General features: G+C 49.9%; 1 protein-coding gene across 3 annotated transcripts in view; it reads left to right on the top strand.

Moving 5' to 3' along the window:
- Window positions 1-19,442, top strand: part of wdr54 (WD repeat domain 54) — a 90,894-nt gene that overhangs the window by 12,707 nt on the left and 58,745 nt on the right. For all 3 annotated transcript variants that reach the window (XM_059650762.1, XM_059650757.1, XM_059650756.1), the window contains exon 2: window positions 8,867-9,092. In XM_059650762.1, the coding sequence (XP_059506745.1) occupies window positions 8,868-9,092 (225 nt within the window). In that variant the 5' untranslated portion in view covers window position 8,867. The remainder of the gene's footprint in view (window positions 1-8,866; window positions 9,093-19,442) is intronic.

The following is a 19,442-nucleotide window of genomic DNA, read 5'->3' as shown; positions in this document are numbered from 1 at the left end:
TCTCAGAGAGAGAGGGCGACCCCCCTCTCAGAGAGAGAGGGCGACCCCCCTCTCAGAGAGAGAGAGCGACCCCCCTCTCGGAGAGAGAGAGCGAGCGCGACCCCCCTCTCGTAGAGCGAGAGAGCGACCCCCCTCTCAGAGAGAGAGAGCGAGAGAGCGACCCCCCTCTCGGAGAGAGAGAGCGACCCCCCTCTCGGAGAGAGAGAGCGACCCCCCCTCTCGGAGAGAGAGAGAGCGACCCCCTCTCGGAGAGAGAGAGCCGCGACCCCCCTCTGAGAGAGAGAGCGCAACCCCCCTCTCGGGAGAGAGAGAGCGCGACCCCCCTCTCGGAGAGAGAGAGAGCGCGACCCCCCTCTCGGAGAGAGAGAGAGAGAGAGCGAGCGCGACCCCCCTCTCGGAGAGAGAGAGCGCGACCCCCCTCTCGGAGAGAGAGACCGCGACCCCCCTCTCGGAGAGAGAGAGCGCGACCCCCTCTCGGGGAGAGAGAGAGCGCGACCCCCCTCTCGGGGAGAGAGAGAGAGCGACCCCCCTCTCGGAGAGAGAGAGCGACCCCCCTCTCGGAGAGAGAGAGAGCGACCTCCCCCCTCTCGGGGAGAGAGAGAGAGAGCGACCCCCCTCTCGGAGAGAGAGAGAGCGACCCCCCTCTCGGAGAGAGAGAGAGCGACCCGCCTCTCGGAGAGAGAGAGAGCGACCCCCCTCTCGGGGACAGAGAGAGCGACCCCCCTCTCGGAGAGAGAGAGAGAGAGCGTCCCCCCTCTCGGGGAGAGAGAGAGAGAGAGAGAGAGCGTCCCCCCTCTCGGAGAGAGAGAGAGAGAGCGAACCCCCCCCCCCCCCGGAGAGAGAGAGAGAGAGAGAGAGCGACCCCCCCCCTCGGAGAGAGAGAGAGAGAGAGAGAGAGCGACACCCCCCCCCCCCTCGGAGGAGAGAGAGAGAGAGAGAGAGAGAGCGACCCCTCCCTCTCGGAGAGAGAGAGAGAGAGAGCGACCCCCCTCTTGGGGAGAGAGAGAGAGAGCGACCCCCCCCTCTCGGAAAGAGAGAGAGCGACCCCCCCTCTCGGAGAGAGAAAGAGAGAGAGCGACCCCCCTCTCGGAGAGAGAGAGAGAGATCGCGACCCCCCTCTCGGAGAGAGAGAGATCGCGACCCCCCTCTCGGAGAGAGAGAGCGCGACCCCCCTCTCGGAGAGAGAGAGAGCGACCCGCCCTCTCGGAGAGAGAGAGAGCGACCCCCCCCCTCTCGGAGAGAGAGAGAGCAACCCCCCCCCCTGGAGAGAGAGAGAGAGCGACCCCCCCTCTCGGAGAGAGAGAGAGCGACCCCCCCCCCCTCGGGGAGAGAGAGAGAGAGAGAGAGAGCGACCCCTCCTCTCGGAGAGAGAGAGAGAGAGAGCGACCCCCCCTCTCGGGGGGAGAGAGAGAGAGAGAGAGAGCGACCCCCCTCTCGGGGGAGAGAGAGAGAGAGAGAGCGACCCCCCTCTCGGGTTTGAGAGAGAGAGAGAGAGAGCGACCCCCCCTCTCGGGAGAGAGAGAGAGAGAGAGCGACCCCCCTCTCGGGGAGAGAGAGAGAGAGCCGCGACCCCCCTCTCGGAGAGAGAGAGAGCGCGACCCCCTCTCGGAGAGAGAGAGAGCGCGACCCCCCTCTCGGAGAGAGAGAGCGCGACCCCCCTCTCGGAGAGAGAGAGCGCGACCCCCCTCTCGAGAGAGAGAGCGCGACCCCCCTCCTCGGAGAGAGAGAGAGCGACCCGCCTCTCGGAGAGAGAGAGAGCGACCCCCCCTCTCGGGGATAGAGAGAGAGAGAGCAACCCCCCTCTCGGAGAGAGAGAGCGACCCCCCTCTCGGGGAGAGAGAGAGCGACCCCCCTCTCGGGGAGAGAGAGAGAGAGCGTCCCCCCTCTCGGAGAGAGAGAGAGAGAGAAGAGAGCGTCCCCCCTCTCGGGGAGAGAGAGAGCGACCCCCCTCTCGGGGGAGAGAGGGAGAGAGAGAGAGCGCGACCCCCCTCTCGGGGAGAGAGAGAGAGAGCGCGACCCCCCCTCTCGGAGAGAGAGAGAGAGCGACCCCCCCTCTCGGAGTAGAGAGAGAGCGACCCCCCTCTCGGGGATAGAGAGAGCAACCCCCCTCTCGGAGAGAGAGAGCGACCCCCCTCTCGGAGAGAGAGAGAGCGACCCCCCCTCTCGGGGAGAGAGAGAGAGAGCGTCCCCCCTCTCGGAGAGAGAGAGAGAGAGCGTCCCCCCTCTCGGGGAGAGAGAGAGCGACCCCCCTCTCGGGGAGAGAGAGAGAGAGAGAGAGCGCGACCCCCCCTCTCGGGGAGAGAGAGAGAGCGCGACCCCCTCTCGGAGAGAGGAGAGAGCGACCCGCCTCTCGAGAGAGAGAGCGACCCCCCCCTCTCGGAGAGAGAGAGAGCGACCCCCCCCCTCTCGGAGAGAGAGAGAGCGACCCCCCCCTCTCGGAGAGAGAGAGAGCGACCCCCCCTCTTGGAGAGAGAGAGAGCGACCCCCCCCCCCTCTCGGGAGAGAGAGAGAGAGCGACCCCCCCTCTCGGAGAGAGAAAGAGCGACCCCCCCCCCCCTCGGGGAAGAGAGAGAGAGAGGGAGCGACCCCCTCCCTCTCGGAGAGAGAGAGAGAGAGCGACCCCCCTCTTGGGAGAGAGAGAGAGAGCGCGACCCCCCTCTCGGAGAGAGAGAGAGAGAGAGCGCGACCCCCCTCTCGGGAGAGAGAGAGAGAGAGCGCGACCCCCTCTCGGGAGAGAGAGAGAGAGAGAGAGAGAGCGCGACCCCCCTCTCGGGGAGAGAGAGAGAGAGAGAGCGACCCCCCCTCTCGGAGAGAGAGAGAGCGACCCCCCCTCTCGGAGAGAGAGAGAGAGATCACGACCCCCCTCTCGGAGAGAGAGAGATCGCGACCCCCCTCTCGGAGAGAGAGAGATCGCGACCCCCCTCTCGGGGAGAGAGAGAGATCGCGACCCCCCTCTCGGAGAGAGAGAGATCGCGACCCCCCTCTCGGAGAGAGAGAGATCGCGACCCCCCTCTCGGAGAGAGAGAGATCGCGACCCCCCTCTCGGAGAGAGAGAGATCGCGACCCCCTCTCGGAGAGAGAGAGAGAGAGAGCGCGACCCCCCTCTCGGGGAGAGAGAGAGAGAGAGCACGACCCCCCTCTCGGAGAGAGAGGAAGAGAGCGCGACCCCCTCTCGGGGAGAGAGAGAGAGAGAGCACGACCCCCTCTCGGGGAGAGAGAGAGAGAGAGAGAGCGCGACCCCCTCTCGGGAGAGGAGAGAGAGAGAGCGCGACCCCCCTCTCGGAGAGAGAGAGAGAGAGACAGAGCGACCCCCCTCTCGCGGGGAGAGAGAGAGAGAGAGAGAGCGCGACCCCCCTCTCGGGAGAGAGAGAGAGGAGAGAGAGCGCGTCCCCCCTCTCGGAGAGAGAGCGAGAGAGCGACCCCTATCTCGGAGAGAGAGAGAGAAAGAGAGAGGTGACCTCCTCCCAATGAGAGAGAGAGACAGACATACAGACAGAGACAGCCCCCTCCCAAGGTTGGGGAGAGTGGGAGAGAGAGAGGCCTGCCCCCTCCCAACGAGAGAGAGAGAGCGCGACCCCCTCTCAGAGAGAGAGAGCGCAACCACCTCTCAGAGGGAGAGAGAGAGCGACCCCCCTCTCAGAGAGAGAGAGAGAGAGAGAGAGAAAGAGAGAGGTGACCCCCTCCCAATGAGAGAGACAGACAGACAGAGACAGCCCTCTCCCAAGGTTGGGGAGAGTGGGAGAGAGAGAGGCCGGCCCCCCTCCCACGAGAGAGAGAGAGAGAGACAGCGCCCCCCTCTCCCAAGGTGGGGGATAGAGGCGGGGAGAGAGAGAGAGATAGAGGCTGGGCCCCCTCCCAAAGAGAGAAAGAGGGAGGGAGGGGAGAGAGAGAGAGACTGGCCTCCTCCCAGAGACAGACAGACACCAGACCCCTCCAGAGACAAAGAGAGAGAGAGAGAGACACAGACCCCTCCCAGAGAGAGAGTAAGCAGACTCCTTCCCAGAAAGAGTGAGAGAGAGTGACAGAGTCTAACCCTTTCCCAGAGAGAGGGAGAGACACCAGCCCCCTCCAGAGAGAGAGTGAGACTAAGCCCTTCCCCGAGAGAGAGAGAGAGATGAACTGACTGACCCCTCCCAGACAGAGACTAACTCACCCCTTGAGGAAAGATGGAGCAGTTTAACAGAATGGTAGGAGTGTTATTGACGTATGCAAGACATTGATTTGATTGACAAGGACCACAGAGAGAGATCAAGCTAGTGAATAAATTTATTGAGGAAATAGATCGATTTAAAACAAATGATGAGTGAAGGGGTAGTGTGGCCTGCCCTCTTTCTGTGCTGTATAACTTTGAGATGCAAGTGTAGATTTTTTTTTCAGATTCTTTTTCTCTTGTGTCACTGACCACTGTGTGACAGATATCTACAGGAGGAAATGATATACCCAGACGTTCAGATGATGAAGTTTAATGGGAGATTTCATTACTTTAGACTGTGAACAGAATTGATAGTTTCAGCGGGAGGAGGTTTTTTATCGATGGGATGTGGGCATTGCTGGCTGGCCTGCATTTATTACCTATCCCTGGTTGCCCTTCAGAAGATGATGGTGTAGCCTAATGAATCGTATACTGGCCTTCATAGTGACAACATTTGAGCCTCAGACTAAGGATGTTTTGCTGCAGTTATACACACCTTGGTGAAGCCAAACCTTGAGAATTTTGTTCAATTTTGGTCTCCTAATCTGAGAAGCACCTTTTGCTTTTGAGGGAGTCAGCAAGGGTTCACCAGAATGATTTCAGAAATGACAGGACTGGACACATGAAGAAAGACTGGATCGACTGGTTTTGTACTCACTGGAGTTTAGAAGAATAAGTGGTGAATCTCATGGAAACATATGAAACCCTGATGGGACTGGACAGGCTAGATGCAGGAAGAATTTTCCTGGCATTGGGGAAGTCCAGAACCATGGGTCACAGTTTAAGAATAAGAGGTGAACCATTCAGACTGGGATGAGGAATTCACTCAGAGCATTGCAAACCCCTAGAATTCTCTTCCACAGGAAGCTGTTGGGCCAGTTCATTGGATATATTCAGGAGGGAGTTGGACGTGGCCTCTACGGCTAAAGGAATCAAGGAGAGCAAGTAGGAATGGAATGTTGAGATTTCATGATCGGCCATGATCATATTGAATGGTGGCTCAAAGGGCTGAATGGCCCACTGCACCTGTTTTCTTTTTCTATGTCTATATCTATATCTAACTGAAAATCAGAACTCCACTTAGCTTGGACTAAGTGTGTATGTTTATTAATAATAAAGTATCTAAATCCTTAATTTGTTGGAACCAGATTTAGCCTAAACAAAAAAAAACACTGAGGATGCTGGAAATCAGAAACAAAATAGAATTGCTGGAGAAACGTAGCATATCTGCAGCAACTGTGGAGAGAAGTAGATTAATGCTTTGGGTGCAGTGACCCTTCTTAAGAATTGATTTCTAGTTTAGTCTAATTGAATTCATATTTGACATTGAGGTGAAATTTGAAGTTTACATTCTGTAGTTTCCCTGTAGCAGGTTTATGGAGAAACAAAGAAGACAGGAGTAGGAATAAGCCATTTAACTGCCTGAGCCTGCTGTACAATTCAATATGTCTGTGGCTGATCAGGTTTTACTGATCCCCCTGTATCTCTGGACCATTTTCATCATAAGAACTATATGCGCATTAATGGATACAAGAAGATTGAGGCTGAGAAGATCAGTGTGGGATGTTTTACAAAGCTCTGTTTTAGGGTTTATTTACAGGGGGCTTTGTGTTGGGTCTTATTTACAGGGGAGCTTGTGTCGGTGTTTATTTAGAGGGGGTGCCGAGTCGGGGTTTATTGACAGGGGGCGCCGTGTCGGGGTTTACATGCAGGGAGCTGAATGTCGGGGTTTATTGACAGGGGGCGCCGTGTCGGGTTTCGTTCTTGGGGGCTCTCTGTCGGATTTTACTTTTGCAAGGATATCTGTGTTTCGGGATTTATTCCCAATGACCTCTGTCGTCTAGGGTTTATTTCGAATGAACTCTCTGTTTTATGCTTTATTTTTAGAGCGGTCTGTATTGTGTAGAAAAGGGGTGACACCGCGCAACAGTGGTTAGCACCTGCTACCTGACAGCGTCAGGGATCCTGGTTTGATTCCAGCCTTGAGTGACGATGGAGTTTGTCAATTTCCACTGTGTGCTCCACTTTCCTCTCTTTATGTTGAGTGCATCAAGTAGTCGCTAACTTATTGTGACTTAGCACTTGAGACTATACCTAGGGCAGAATGCTGGACTTTTGCATGTCAAGGGGTTCAGTGGAAGAAGGAGAGAGGTTATTTTTGCCTAAATAAAGAAGCTGGTTGATGTGAAAGACTGGTAGCCGTTTCTAATCTTTCAAGTAAAAGTAAGATCTTAATACATTTGAGTGTCAATCTCAAATCTTTATCTTCTCACTGTGTAAAAGTAGTTTACAATCAATTACTGAACTGTTGTAATCACATTTTCCAGCAGTTGGCCCATAGTTCTTGTACACCTTGGCACCGTCAGTGTAAGGAGATGAGCAAACTGACCAAGCTACCACGGCACGGAGAACTATCCAAGTGGGGAATGGGGAGGACGTAGAACATAGAACATAGAACAGTACAGCACAGAACAGGCCCTTCAGCCCACAATGTTGTGCCGACCATTGATCCTCATGTATGGACCCTCAATTTTCTGTGACCATATGCATGTCCAGCAGTCTCTTAAATGACCCCAATGACCTTGCTTCCACAACTGCTGCTGGCAACGCATTCCATGCTCTCACAACTCTCTGTGTAAAGAACCTGCCTCTGACATCCCCTCTATACTTTCCACCAACCAGCTTAAAACTATGACCCCTCGTGTTAGCCATTTCTGCCCTGGGAAATAGTCTCTGGCTATCAACTCTATCTATGCCTCTCATTATCTTGTATCCCTCAATTAGGTCCCCTCTCCTCCTCCTTTTCTCCAATGAAAAGAGACCGAGCTCAGTCAACCTCTCTTCATAAGATAAGCCCTCCAGTCCAGGCAGCATCCTGATAAACCTCCTCTGAACCCTCTCCAAAGCATCCACATCTTTCCTATAATAGGGCGACCAGAACTGGACGCAGTATTCCAAGTGCGGTCTAACCAAAGTTTTATAGAGCTGCAACAAGATCTCACGACTCTTAAACTCAATCCCCCTGTTAATGAAAGCCAGAACACCATATGCTTTCTTAACAACCCTGTCCACTTGGGTGGCCATTTTAAGGGATCTATGTATCTGCACACCAAGATCCCTCTGTTCCTCCACACTGCCAAGAATCCTATCCTTAATCCTGTACTCAGCTTTCAAATTCGACCTTCCAAAATGCATCACCTCGCATTTATCCAGGTTGAACTCCATCTGCCACCTCTCAGCCCATCTCTGCATCCTGTCAATGTCCCGCTGCAGCCTACAACAGCCATCTATACTGTCAACGACACCTCCGACCTTTGTGTTGTCTGCAAACTTGCTGACCCATCCTTCAATCCCCTCATCCAAGTCATTATAAAAATTACAAACAGTAGAGGCCCAAGGACAGAGCCTTGTGGAACCCCACTGACTTCCAGGCAGAATATTTTCCTTCTACTACCACTCGCTGTCTTCTGTTGGCCAGCCAATTCTGTATCCAGGCAGCTAAGTTCCCCTGTATCCCATTCCTCCTGACCTTCCGAGTGAGCCTACCGTGGGGAACCTTATCAAATGCCTTACTGAAGTCCATATACACCACATCCACAGCTCAACCCTCATCAACTTTTCTAGTCACATCCTCAAAAAACCCGATAAGGTTTGTAAGGCATGACCTACCCCTCACAAAGCCGTGTTGACTGTATTTGATCAAGCCATGCTCTTCCAGATGGTCATAAATCCTATCCCTCAGAATCCTTTCTAACACCTTGCAGATGGCACACATGAGACTTACTGGTCTGTAATTGCCAGGGATTTCCCTATTTCCTTTCTTGAAGAGAGGAATTACATTTGCCTCTCTCCAGTCCTCAAGTGGAATGTCGTGATGGAAGGGGATAGTATAATTGGGGTGAGAGATACTGTTTTCTGCAGCTGTGACTCCTAAAGGGCTTGTGGCCAAAAGTCGTTTGATAAGCAACTGTTTCATAACATAAGAGCTTATGGTATTATGATCATATATTGTACTGGATAGAGCTTTGGATAACTTGTGGAAAATGGTTACAAAAATGGCATTTTCAGGGTGTCATCCTGCAACAAGTGGATTGACACCGCGATCAGTGCTAGGGACACAATTATTTACAATATATATTAGTGAAGGCAATGGATGAAGATGACACCTGCAGGATGATGTCTGCAGAGAGAAATCAACATTTGTGTAACTTGATAGATGGAATATAATGAGGAAAATATGAGAGTATGAACTTTGACAGAAACAATGAAAGAGCTGAAAATGATTTAAACTGGAAAAGACTGAGAAAAGTTGTTCAGAATGTTTTTGGAGTCATTGTTTATGAACCACAAAGTTAGCATTCAAGTTCAAGTCTGAAATCGACATTTTTAATCACTAAGGGAATCAAAAATTGGGAAAAGGTAGGAGAGTGGAGTTGAGGATTTATCAGATCAGCCTTATGTCTCTGAGTGATGGAACAAACTTAATGGGCTAATTGGTCTACTGCTCCTGTATCTTATGGTATGACTGTAATCTAGTATGGCAAGACAATTTTGAGGGGCTAAAAGACTTGCTGTTGTTTTGTTGATGGGATAAACTGAAAAAAATTCCTGGTCATCTTGGAATCTTTGAGATATATTTTACCCTAAAGAAAATTTTCTCTATTGTTATTGCAGAATGTACAAGAGGGAGAAGAGCATTCAGATTAAGAGCAGTGCTTCTGCTCTCTACAACAATCTCAGTATTCTGCCCATCACTGATAAGAACCTCACCTACTTTGCTGTCATTCATGGTAGTGTGGTGAACATGGTTAGTGCCTCCACTGATGGGCTGAACCTCTCGCACAGGCAGCTGCAGTCGAAGGAGGGGGGCATGGTACATGGTACTTCCTTAATCATTCAGGTATGGACAGACTACTTATGTCACTTGAATTCCTTTCAGCATCGAAAATTAGGTTCAACTGAAGATTGAAGCTTGCTCCTTTCATGTATCCCAGCCAATGATGCACAATGTGCTCTTCACCTTTAGTCTTGGCACTTCACATCAGTGTGCCAAGAGCTCATGGTATTATACCTTTAGGCTATGACAAGTGAAGGAAAGGACTTAAACAATGCTTGCATGAAAGTTCATTTAAAGAAATGTGTACTATGTGGCGTATATGTTTATTGGGATGTGGTGGATAAAAGACATTGTTTAATCATCTAAGATTGTATTGAGTGGCAGAGCAGGCTCTATTGGCAGGATGACCTTTCCTTGTTCTTATGTTCCAATAAACAACCAGCTCCAAATCAATGTTCCTTCAGTGAGGTCTGCACAGAAGCTGCTCCTAACCCAGCAACGTCAGTTCAGTCTGCTTACGAAGTAAATCCCTAGTTAGTAAACACAATTAATACACAGTGAATAGCATGGTTTCCAGCATATTTAATGCCAGAACCCCAACAGCTGATTTCTGAACCAACTAAGTTGCACAGATAGGGACTGCAGACCTACACAGTTTGACTGGGTGATAAAAAAGAATCAATCATAGAACCCGTACAGTGTGGAAACAGGCGCTTCGGCCCAACAAGTCCAAACTGACGCTTGGACCATCCCACCCAGACCCATTCCCCCCTGTAGCCCACACACTCCTGAACACTATTCGCAATTTAGCATAGCCAATCCACCTAGCCTGCACATATTTGGACTGCGGGTTCTTTTCCTCTTCAATCAAGGAGTGAAAAACAAAGAGTGAACTGGTTTAGCTAGGTTTTTGGGCAGGAAGGGTGTTGTTTTGGAACAATAACAAAGTTGCAGAAAAAACTCAGCAGGTCTGGCAGCATCTGTGAAGAAAAAAATCAGAGTTAACGTTTCAGGTCTGGGGTCCCTTCCTCAAAACTGATGAGTTCTGAGGATAGGCCACCAGATCCGAAACGTTAACTCTGTTTTGTCCTTTACTGGTGCTGCCAGACCTGCTGAGTTTTTTTTTTATCCATTTGTGGAATGTGGACATCGCTGGCTGGCCAGCATTTCTTGCCCATCCCCTAGTTGCCCTTGAAAAGGTGGTGTTGAGCTGCCTTTTTGAACCTCCGCAGTCCTCCTGCTGTGGGTTGACCCACAATGCTATTAGGGAGGGAGTTCCAGGATTTTCACCCAGCGACAGTGAAGGAATGGCAATATATTTCCAAGTCAGGATGGTGAGTGACTCGGAAGGGAACCTGGAGGTGGTGGTGTTCCCATATATCTGCTGCCCTTGTCGTTCTAGGTGGAAGTGATCTTTGGTGAATTTCTGCAGTACATCTTGTTACTGCTGCTGCCAGTACTGCTGCTACTGAGCGTCAGTGGTGGGGGGAGTGATTGGCACCACATCCACAAGCAATCAAGTGGGCTGCTTTGTCCTGGATGGTATCAAGCTTTGGGGCTGCACCCATCCAGGCAAGTGGGGAGTATCCCATCACACTCCTGACTTGTGCCTTGTAGATGGTGGACAGGCTTTGATGAGTCAGGAGGTGAGTTACTCACCACAGTATTCCCAGCTTCTGGCCTGCCCTTGTAGCCAGTGTTTTTGTGCAGTGAGCCCGTTGAGTTTCAGGTCAACATCCCCCAGGATGTTGATAGTGGGGGATTCAGTGATGGTAACACCATTGAATGTCAAGGGGTGGTGGTTAGATTGTCTGTTATTGTTGATGGTCATAGCCTGGCATTTGTGTGGCGCGAATGTTACTTGTCATGGATATTGCCCGGATTTTGCTGAATGTGAATATTGACTGCTTCAGTATCTGAGGAGTCATGAATGATGCTGAACATTGTGCAATCATCAGTGAACATCCCCACCTCTGACCTTATGGTGGAGGGAAGGTCATTGATGAAGCAGCTGAAGATGGTTGGGTCTGGGACACTACCCTGAGGAGCTCCTGTCGAGATGTCCTGGAGCTGAGATGATTGACCTCCTGCAACATGACCATTTTCCTATGCGTCAGGTATGATTCCAACCATTGGAGCATTTGCTCCTTGATGCCCATTGATTTCAGTTTTGCCAGGGCTCCTTGATGCCACACTCTGTCGAATGCAGCCTTGATATCAAGGGCTGTCACTCTCACCTCCCCTCTGGAATTCAGCTCTTTTGTCCATGTTTGAACCAAGGGTTTAATGAGATTAGGAGCTGAGTAGCCCTGGCGGAACCCAGGGCTGTTTCTGCCATTGTCTTTCTGGTGTCTGGGTTGATGCCAGGTGATCTGCCCAGTTTTATTTCTTTGAGTCTCTATAGCGATTGATACAACTGAGTGGCTTGCTAGGCCGTTTCAGAGGACAATTGAGAGTCAACCACATTGCTGTGGGTCTGGAGTCACATGTAGGCCAGACCAGGTGAGGGTGGCTGATTTCCTCCCCTGAAGAACATTAGTGAACCAGACGGGTTTTTCCAACAATTGGCAATGATTTCTTGGTGATCAGTAGATTCTTACTTCCAGAATTCCAATTCCACCATCTGCCATGTTGGGATTCAAGCCCAGGTCCCCAGAGCCTCAGCTGGGTTTCTGAATTGATAGTCTAGCGATAGTACAACTAGACCATCTCCTACCCTTTTTCCAGCAACTTTGCGTATGAGCTTTGTTTTTGTTCCTGATTTACAGCATCTGCAGTTCTTTCGATTTTTGTTTAGTGTTGTTTTGCAACCTGCTGGACTAGATTTTTGGTTTTGCTGTCACTGGTTATTCTCCAGTTTTTGACTTGTTCAAAGTCCTGAGAAAAGAAAAAGAGAACAGTCTCAGTCTGTAAGAAATATGTAGAAGTCTGTGGAGGTCCACAGAAGCTGTTTACATTGACAGGTGACTTTGGAATTCAAGCAAGATATACAGTCCTAAGTGCTTGTAATACAGTCCATTCGATATCATGAAAGCTTGGTATTCATCATTCAAACAGTTATCAAACTGGCAACTTACAACTATTTTTAATTTGTCCTTTAACTCTGTGTGTCTGCCTGTTGGTGTGAGGATGGGGATTATATTCAAAAAGATTAGGTTTAGACTGACGATACGAACCCTGCAAACTCTTCCTTACTAACATCTGGGGGCTAGTGCCAACATTGGTAGAGCTGTCTCACAGACTAGTCAAGCAACAGCCTGATGTAGTCACACTCACAGAATCGCACCTTATAGACAATGTCCCAGGCACCACTATCACTATCCCTGGATATGCCGTGCCCCAAACAGCAGGACAGAGTACGATCAGAAGGAAGTTGCCCTGGGAATCCTCAACATTGATTCCAGACCCCATGAATCTAATAGACATAAACATGGGCAAGGAAACCTCTTGCTGATGATCACGTACTGTCCTCCTTCAGCTGATGAATTGATTTGCCTCTATGATGAACAACACTTGGAGGATGCAATGAGGATAGCATGGGCACAAAATGTGCTCTGGTTGGAAGATTTCAGTGTCCACCACCAAGAGTGGCTCAGCAGCAGGACTACTGATCAAGCTGGTTGGATTATAAAGGACGTAGCTACTAGACTGGGTTTGCAGGCAGGCGGTGAGGGAACTAATGAGGGAAAATCATATTTGACCTCATCTTTACCAATCTGCGGTTGTAGATACATCTGCCCATGACAGTATCAGTAAGAGTGACCACCACATGTGGAGACAAAGTCCTACCTTCAAATTGAGAATAACCTCCATGGTGTTGTGTGGCAGTATCATTGTCCTAAGTGGGACAGACTTCGATCAGATATGGCAACAGAAGACTGGGCATCCATGAGGTGGGCCATCAACAGCAGCAGAATAATACTCCAGCACAATCTGCAACTTCATGGCTGGGTGTACCCCCACTCAACTGCTACATCCAGCCAGGGGATCAACCCTGGTTCACCAGAGAGTACAGGAGGGCATGCCAGGAGCAGCTCCAAGCATTCCTTGAAATGAGGTGTGAAGCTACAATGCAGGACTAGCTGCATGCCAAGCAGCATAAGCAACAAGTGATAGACAGAGCTAAGCATCCCACAACCAACAGATCAGATCTAAGCTCTGCAGTCCTACCACACCTAATCATGAATAATGGTGGACAATTAAACAACTCACTGGAGGAGGAGGCTCCACAAATATCCCGTCATCAATGACAGAAAGGCCCAGTACATCAGTACAAATGATAAGGGAGAAGCATTCACAGTAATCTTCAGCTGGAAGTGCCATATGGAAGATCCATCTCAGCCTCTCCAGTGGTCCCCAGTGTTCAACTCCTCCATGCCAATCAGGTTTCCTAAACTGAACTAGCCCCATTTCCCATTCACGTACCTGTCCAAATGTTGCAACTGTATCTGCATCAACCACTTTCTCTGGCAGTTCATTCTTTATATGCACTACTGTCCATGTGAAAAAGTTGCCCCTCGGGTCCCTTTTAAATCTTACCCCTCTCACCTTAAACCTGTGCTCGGAGATAGTAAGAACTGCAGATGCTGGAATCAGAGACAACACAGCGTGGAGCTGGAGGAACACTGCAGGCCAGGCAGCATTAGAGCGCAGGAAGGCTTACGTTTTGGGTTGGGACCCTTCTTCAGAAAGATTTTTCAGAAAATCTCTGCTGCCTGCCTGCTGTGTTCCTCCAGCTCCACACTGTCTCATCTTAAACCTGTACTATCTAGTTTTTCAATTCCGCTATCCTGCGGAAAAGACTTTTGCTGTGAACTTTATCTATATCCCTCGTGATTTTATAAATCTCTGTAAGGTTACCCTTCAACCTCCTACACTCCAGGGGAAAAAACTCCCAGCCTACCTAGCCTTTCCTTACAATTCAAATACTCCAATGCTAGTCATGATGTAGAGGTGCCGGTGTTGGACTGGAGCGGACAAGGTCAGAAAACACACGACACCAAGTAACCTAATCCAATCCTAGTAAATTCCTTGTCAATCTTTTCTGCCTCCTTTCCAATTTAATATCTGTTCTATAGCAGGATGACCAGAAATGTATGCAGTACTCCAAAAGTAGCGTCACCAATGTCCTGTACAGCTGTCCCAACACCTGTACTCAGTGCTCTGACCGATGAAGGCAAGCGTGCCAAACACTGCCTTTACCACCCTGCCTACCTGTGACACTACTTTCAAGGAACTATGTACCTGAGCACCTTAGTCACTCTGCTCGACAGTGCTCCCCTGTGCACTACCATTAACTCTCTAAGTCCTGCCCTGGTTTTTCTCACCAAAGTGCAACACACCTTGCGTTTATATAAATTAAATTCCATCTGCCACGCCTCAGCCCATTGGACGAGCTGATCAAGATCCCGTTGTATTCTTAAATAAACTTCACTGCCCACTACACCACCGATTTTTAGAGATAACAAGGTGTGGAGCTGGATGAGTACAGCAGGCCAAGCAGATTCTCTGGAGCAGGAAAGTGGACGTTTCGGGCCTGGACCCCAAAGGGTCCTTGTGTGGAGCACCACTGGTCACAGGCCTGTGGTCTGAAAAATAGCAGTCTACAATGACCTTCTGGCTCCTACTGTTAAACCACTATTGTGTACAGTTGGTCAGCTCTTCCTGGATCCGATGTGATCCAACTTTACAAACCAAGCCTATGACCAAGATGGCAGAGGAGTAGGAGGCTTCAGCCAGAGTTCGTCTGCTCCATCCGTTTCGCGTTTCTTTTGTTTTTTCTCTCGGTGTTTTCTTTTTTGTTTCTTAATTCCTGGCCTCAGCATGGGCCTGGCCTGGCGTGGCCCTTGGCAGTCTCTTGGCAGCTCGTGGCAGTGTCTTGGCCCCATCTGTTGGTGACTCATGGTGGTGTCTCAGCCTGGTCTCTTTGTGGCCCGTGGCAGTGTCTGAGTCCGATTTCTCAGCTTGTTCCAGAGACAGCAGGAGGAGATTGGCACAGCAGCAGCAGTAATGGCATTACAGCCTAGTGTGCAAAGAGGAAGTGGTGAGGGACGTCCCCCACTTCCTTGAGAACAGGGAGCAGAGGTCTCCCAAAGAGTGAACTATGCAGAGGACTCATCAAAAAACATGAAAAACGCTTCTGTAGTTCCTTGTCTTTTCTTTGTAACCTTAATTAAATGCACAACAGTAGCCAACCTCTAGTCTTCCAGCACCTCACCCATGGCTGTAGGTGAGTAGATATTCCTCCTTTCTGAGCTTGCCACAATGTCCTGGATTATACTTTATCAGGGATTTATCTACCTTTCTGTGTTTTAAGACCAGATACCGTTTTTTGATTCACTCCATGTGATATTCCAGTGTGGTTGCAACATTAGCATCTACCCAACAAAGTGGAAAATTATCCAAGTATGTCCTGTGCATAAAAAGCTGGACAAATCCAACCCAAACAATTACTGCCCCATCAGTCTACTGTTGATCATCAGAGCATTGATGGAAGACATCGTTAAAAATGTTATCAGCAGCACCTCCTCAGCAATAACCTGCTCACTGGCACCCAGTTTGGGTTCCAACAGGGCCACTCTGCTCCTGACCTCATCCAGCCTTGGTTCAAGCAAGGACAAAAGAGTTGAATTTGGACATCAGTCTCTCAACTGCATGACATCTCTAGTGGTGTCCTAGACCAACCATCTTCTGCTTCATCAATGACCTTCCCTCTATCATTAGGTCAGAAGTAGTGGCGTTTGCTGACGATTACACAATGTTCAGCACTGTTCACAACTCCCCAGATACTGAAGCAGTCCATGTTCAAATGCAACAAGATCTGGACAATTCCCAGGCTTGGGCTGACAAGTAGCAAGTAATATTCGCGCCACACAAATGCCAGGCTGTGACCATCACCAAAAAAGACAATCTAACCACTGACTCTTGACATTCAATGACGTTACCATCACTGAATCCCCCACTATCGACATCCTAGAGGTTACCAGTGACAACAAAATGAACTGAACTCCCTACATAAACACAGTGGCTGCAAGAGCGGGTCAGAAGCTTGGAATACTGCGGTGAGTAACTCACCTCCTGATGGCCCTGATACGTGTGGGGTGTGACATATCTCCCCACCAACCTCCATATCCAACATATCATTCTCTGTCACTTTTGCAACCTACCATCTGACCCCACAACCAAAGATGTATTTCCCTTCCACCCCTATCTGCCTTTCATAGGGACCATTCTCTCCATGACACTCTCGTCTGCTCCACACACACTACGAGCCTCAGCACCTTAACATGCAACCGCAGGAAGTGCTACATCTGCCCCAACACCTCCCCCCTCACCCCCATCCCAGGTACCAAACAAACCTTCCACATTAGACAGACGTTGACCTGTACATCCGTCAATGTGGCCTATTACTCCCGCCTCCTCCAGTGTGGTTGCAACATTAGCATCTACCCAACAAAGTGGAAAATTAACCAAGTATGTCCTGTGCATAGAGGATGTGGCCTCCTCTACATTGGTAACACCAAGTGGAGGCTTGGAGATCGCTTTGTAGAGCACTATGTTGTGTTCGTGACAAACGACAACGCCTGGTTGTGAACCATTTCAACTCCCACTCCCTGGGTGACATGTCCATCGTGGGCCTCCTCCAGTGTCACAATGACCTGCAAACTGGAGGAGCAGCACCTCATATTGCACCTTGGGAGCCTACAGCCCAATGGTCTCAATGTGGATTTTATCAGTTTCAAAACCTCCCCACCCCTGGCCTCATCCCATGACCAACCCTCCCTCTCATCCCCGCCTCCTTGACCAGACACAGCATGACACAATCTGTCTGTATGCTCTCCCACCTATCTGCTCCTCCCACCCCACTGACCAATCCCCACCACTGCCAACCTGCGCTCACCAATCACCTCCCACTTATCTTCCCCAGCCCCATCTCTCCTCTCTCTATTTATTTCTGAGCTCCCCCCTGCCCTCATTTCTGAAGAAGGATCCCAACCTGAAACATCAACTTCCCTGCTCCTCGGATGCTACTTGGCTTGCTGTGTTCATCCAGCTCTACACCTTGTTATCTTAGGGCAGATACTGGAATTTCAATTCAGAATCAGTAGTCTAATATGACTGTGAAACCATTGTCAATTGTAGGAAGAGCACATCAGGTTTATTAATGTCCTTTTGGGGTGGAAATCTGCTATCCTTTCCTGGTCTGACTGCAGACCCACAGCAATGTGGTTGACTCTTCACTACACTCTGGGTAATTAGGGATGGGCAGTAAATGCTGGCTTCGCAGGTAACGCCACATTCCCATGAACAAATGAAAACCTAGAGTGCCCCTCAACAATACACCCAGGTTCCTTCAACGTCATCTTCCACACCATTTTCCATGCTCCTTTTTTGCAGCAGTGGTGGGAGCGGTCAGAGCGAGGACCAGTGGGCTGCCGGGAAGGTAAGTTCTCCATTTTAGCAGCAGAGCTGAGTGGGAGCAGTCGAATTGCTGACTGGGAAAGTGAGTGAACTGATATATTTGGGCAGTGGCTAAATCCGAGACACTACACGTGTATTATCTCACGCCCTCCTCCTCTGGCCAAAAAGAAAAGACTCTGTGGTGTAATGGGGTGTGGAGCTGGATGAACACAGCAGGCCAGGCGGCATCTTAGGAGCAGGAAAGCTGACGTTTCAGGCCCAGACGCTTCATCAGATGAGGGTGAAGGCCCGAAACGTCATCTTGCCTGCACCTAAGACGCTGCTTGGCCTGCTGTGTTCATCCAGCTCCACACCTTGTTATCTCAGATTCTCTAGCATCGGCAGTTCCTATTATCTCAGACTCTGTGGTGTGTTGATAATGTAAGGATTTTCTTTTTCTTCTTTTTATCATGTGCTGGTAAGTAGAGTGATTTGACAAAAATCTTTTCATTTCATTTGACTAGTATTTGATATTAGTAGGACTAAGTTAAGCTTAGGAGTAAAAATGACAGGAGATCCCAGACCCATGTCATGCTCCTCTTGCTCAATGTGGAAGCTCAGGGACGCGGCTGATGTCCCTGGCTCCTGTATGTACAGGAAGTGTGTCCAGCTGCAGCTCTTGTTAGACCACACGATGGCTCTGGAGCTGCAGATGGACTTACATTTGAGCATACGCGATGCTGAGGAAGTTGTAGGTGGCACGTTTAGCAAATTGGTCACACCTCAGATTAGGATTGCTGAGGGAGAAAGGGAATCGGTGATCAAAAGGCAGAGAAAAAGCAGGAAGGCAGTGCAGGTGTCCCTTGTGGACATCTCCCTCCAAAACAGGTATTCCGTTTCAGATACTGTTGGGGGAGATGGCTCGCCAGGGGAAGGCAGCAGTAGCCAGGCTCACGGCACTGTGACTGACTTTGCTGTACAGAAGGGTGGGAGAAAGAGTGGAACGTCTATAGTCGTTGGGGATTCGATTGTCAGCGGAGTAGATAGGTGATTCTGTGGTTGAAAATGATACTCCCAAATGGTATGTTGCCTCCCCGGTGCACGGGTCAGTGATGTCCTAGATTGACTGCAGGACATTCTGAAGGTGAAGCGTGAACAGCTAGCTGTCGTGGTGCATATAGGTACCAATGATATAGGTAATAAATGGAATGAGGTCCTATGAGCAGAATTTACGGAGTTAGGAGCCAATAGATGCTTCAGGCGGGATACAGAGGGAGGTAAAAGGGGTGGAGGAACGGTGGTAGTGGACAGAAAATATTCAACATGGTGCTCAGTTACGAGTGGTGTATCACAAGGATCTGTCCTGGGCCCTCTTCTATTTGTGATTTTTGTAAATGATTTGGATGAAGGAGTGGAAGGGTGGATTGGCGATTTCACGGATGACATGAAGGTGGGTCATGTTGTGGACAGTGTGGTGGGCTGCGCTAGTTTATAAAGGGACATTGGGAGAATGCAGAGCTGGGCTGAGAAGTGGCAGATGGAGTTTAACCCTGGAAAGTGTGAGGTGATTCATTTTGGAAGGACAAACTTGAAAGCAGAATACAGGGTTCACGGAAAGATTCTTGGCAGAGTGCAGGAACGGAGGGATCTTGTGGTTTATGTTCACAGCTACCCGAGAGCTGTGACCCAGGTGGATAGAGTTGTTAAGAAGGCCTATGGTGTGTTAGCTTTCATTAATAGAGGGATTGCGTTCAAGAGCCATGCAGGTGTGCTCCAGCTATACAAAAGCCTAGTTCGGCCACATCTGGAGTATTGTTCCAGTTCTGGTTGCCTCATTACAGGAAAGATGTGGAAACATTGGAAAAGGTAATTTACCAGGATGTTGCCTGGAATGGAGGGAAGGTCTTACGAGGAAAGGTTGAGAGTTCCAACGCTTTTTAGAACAACGAAGGGTGAGAGGTGACTTGATAGAGGTGTACAAAATGATTAGAGGTAGACAGAGTAGATAGCCAG

Source organism: Stegostoma tigrinum, chromosome 1 (genome assembly GCF_030684315.1).
Source record: "Stegostoma tigrinum isolate sSteTig4 chromosome 1, sSteTig4.hap1, whole genome shotgun sequence".
NCBI lineage: Eukaryota > Metazoa > Chordata > Chondrichthyes > Orectolobiformes > Stegostomatidae > Stegostoma > Stegostoma tigrinum.
This window is presented reverse-complemented; position numbering and strand designations above follow the sequence as displayed.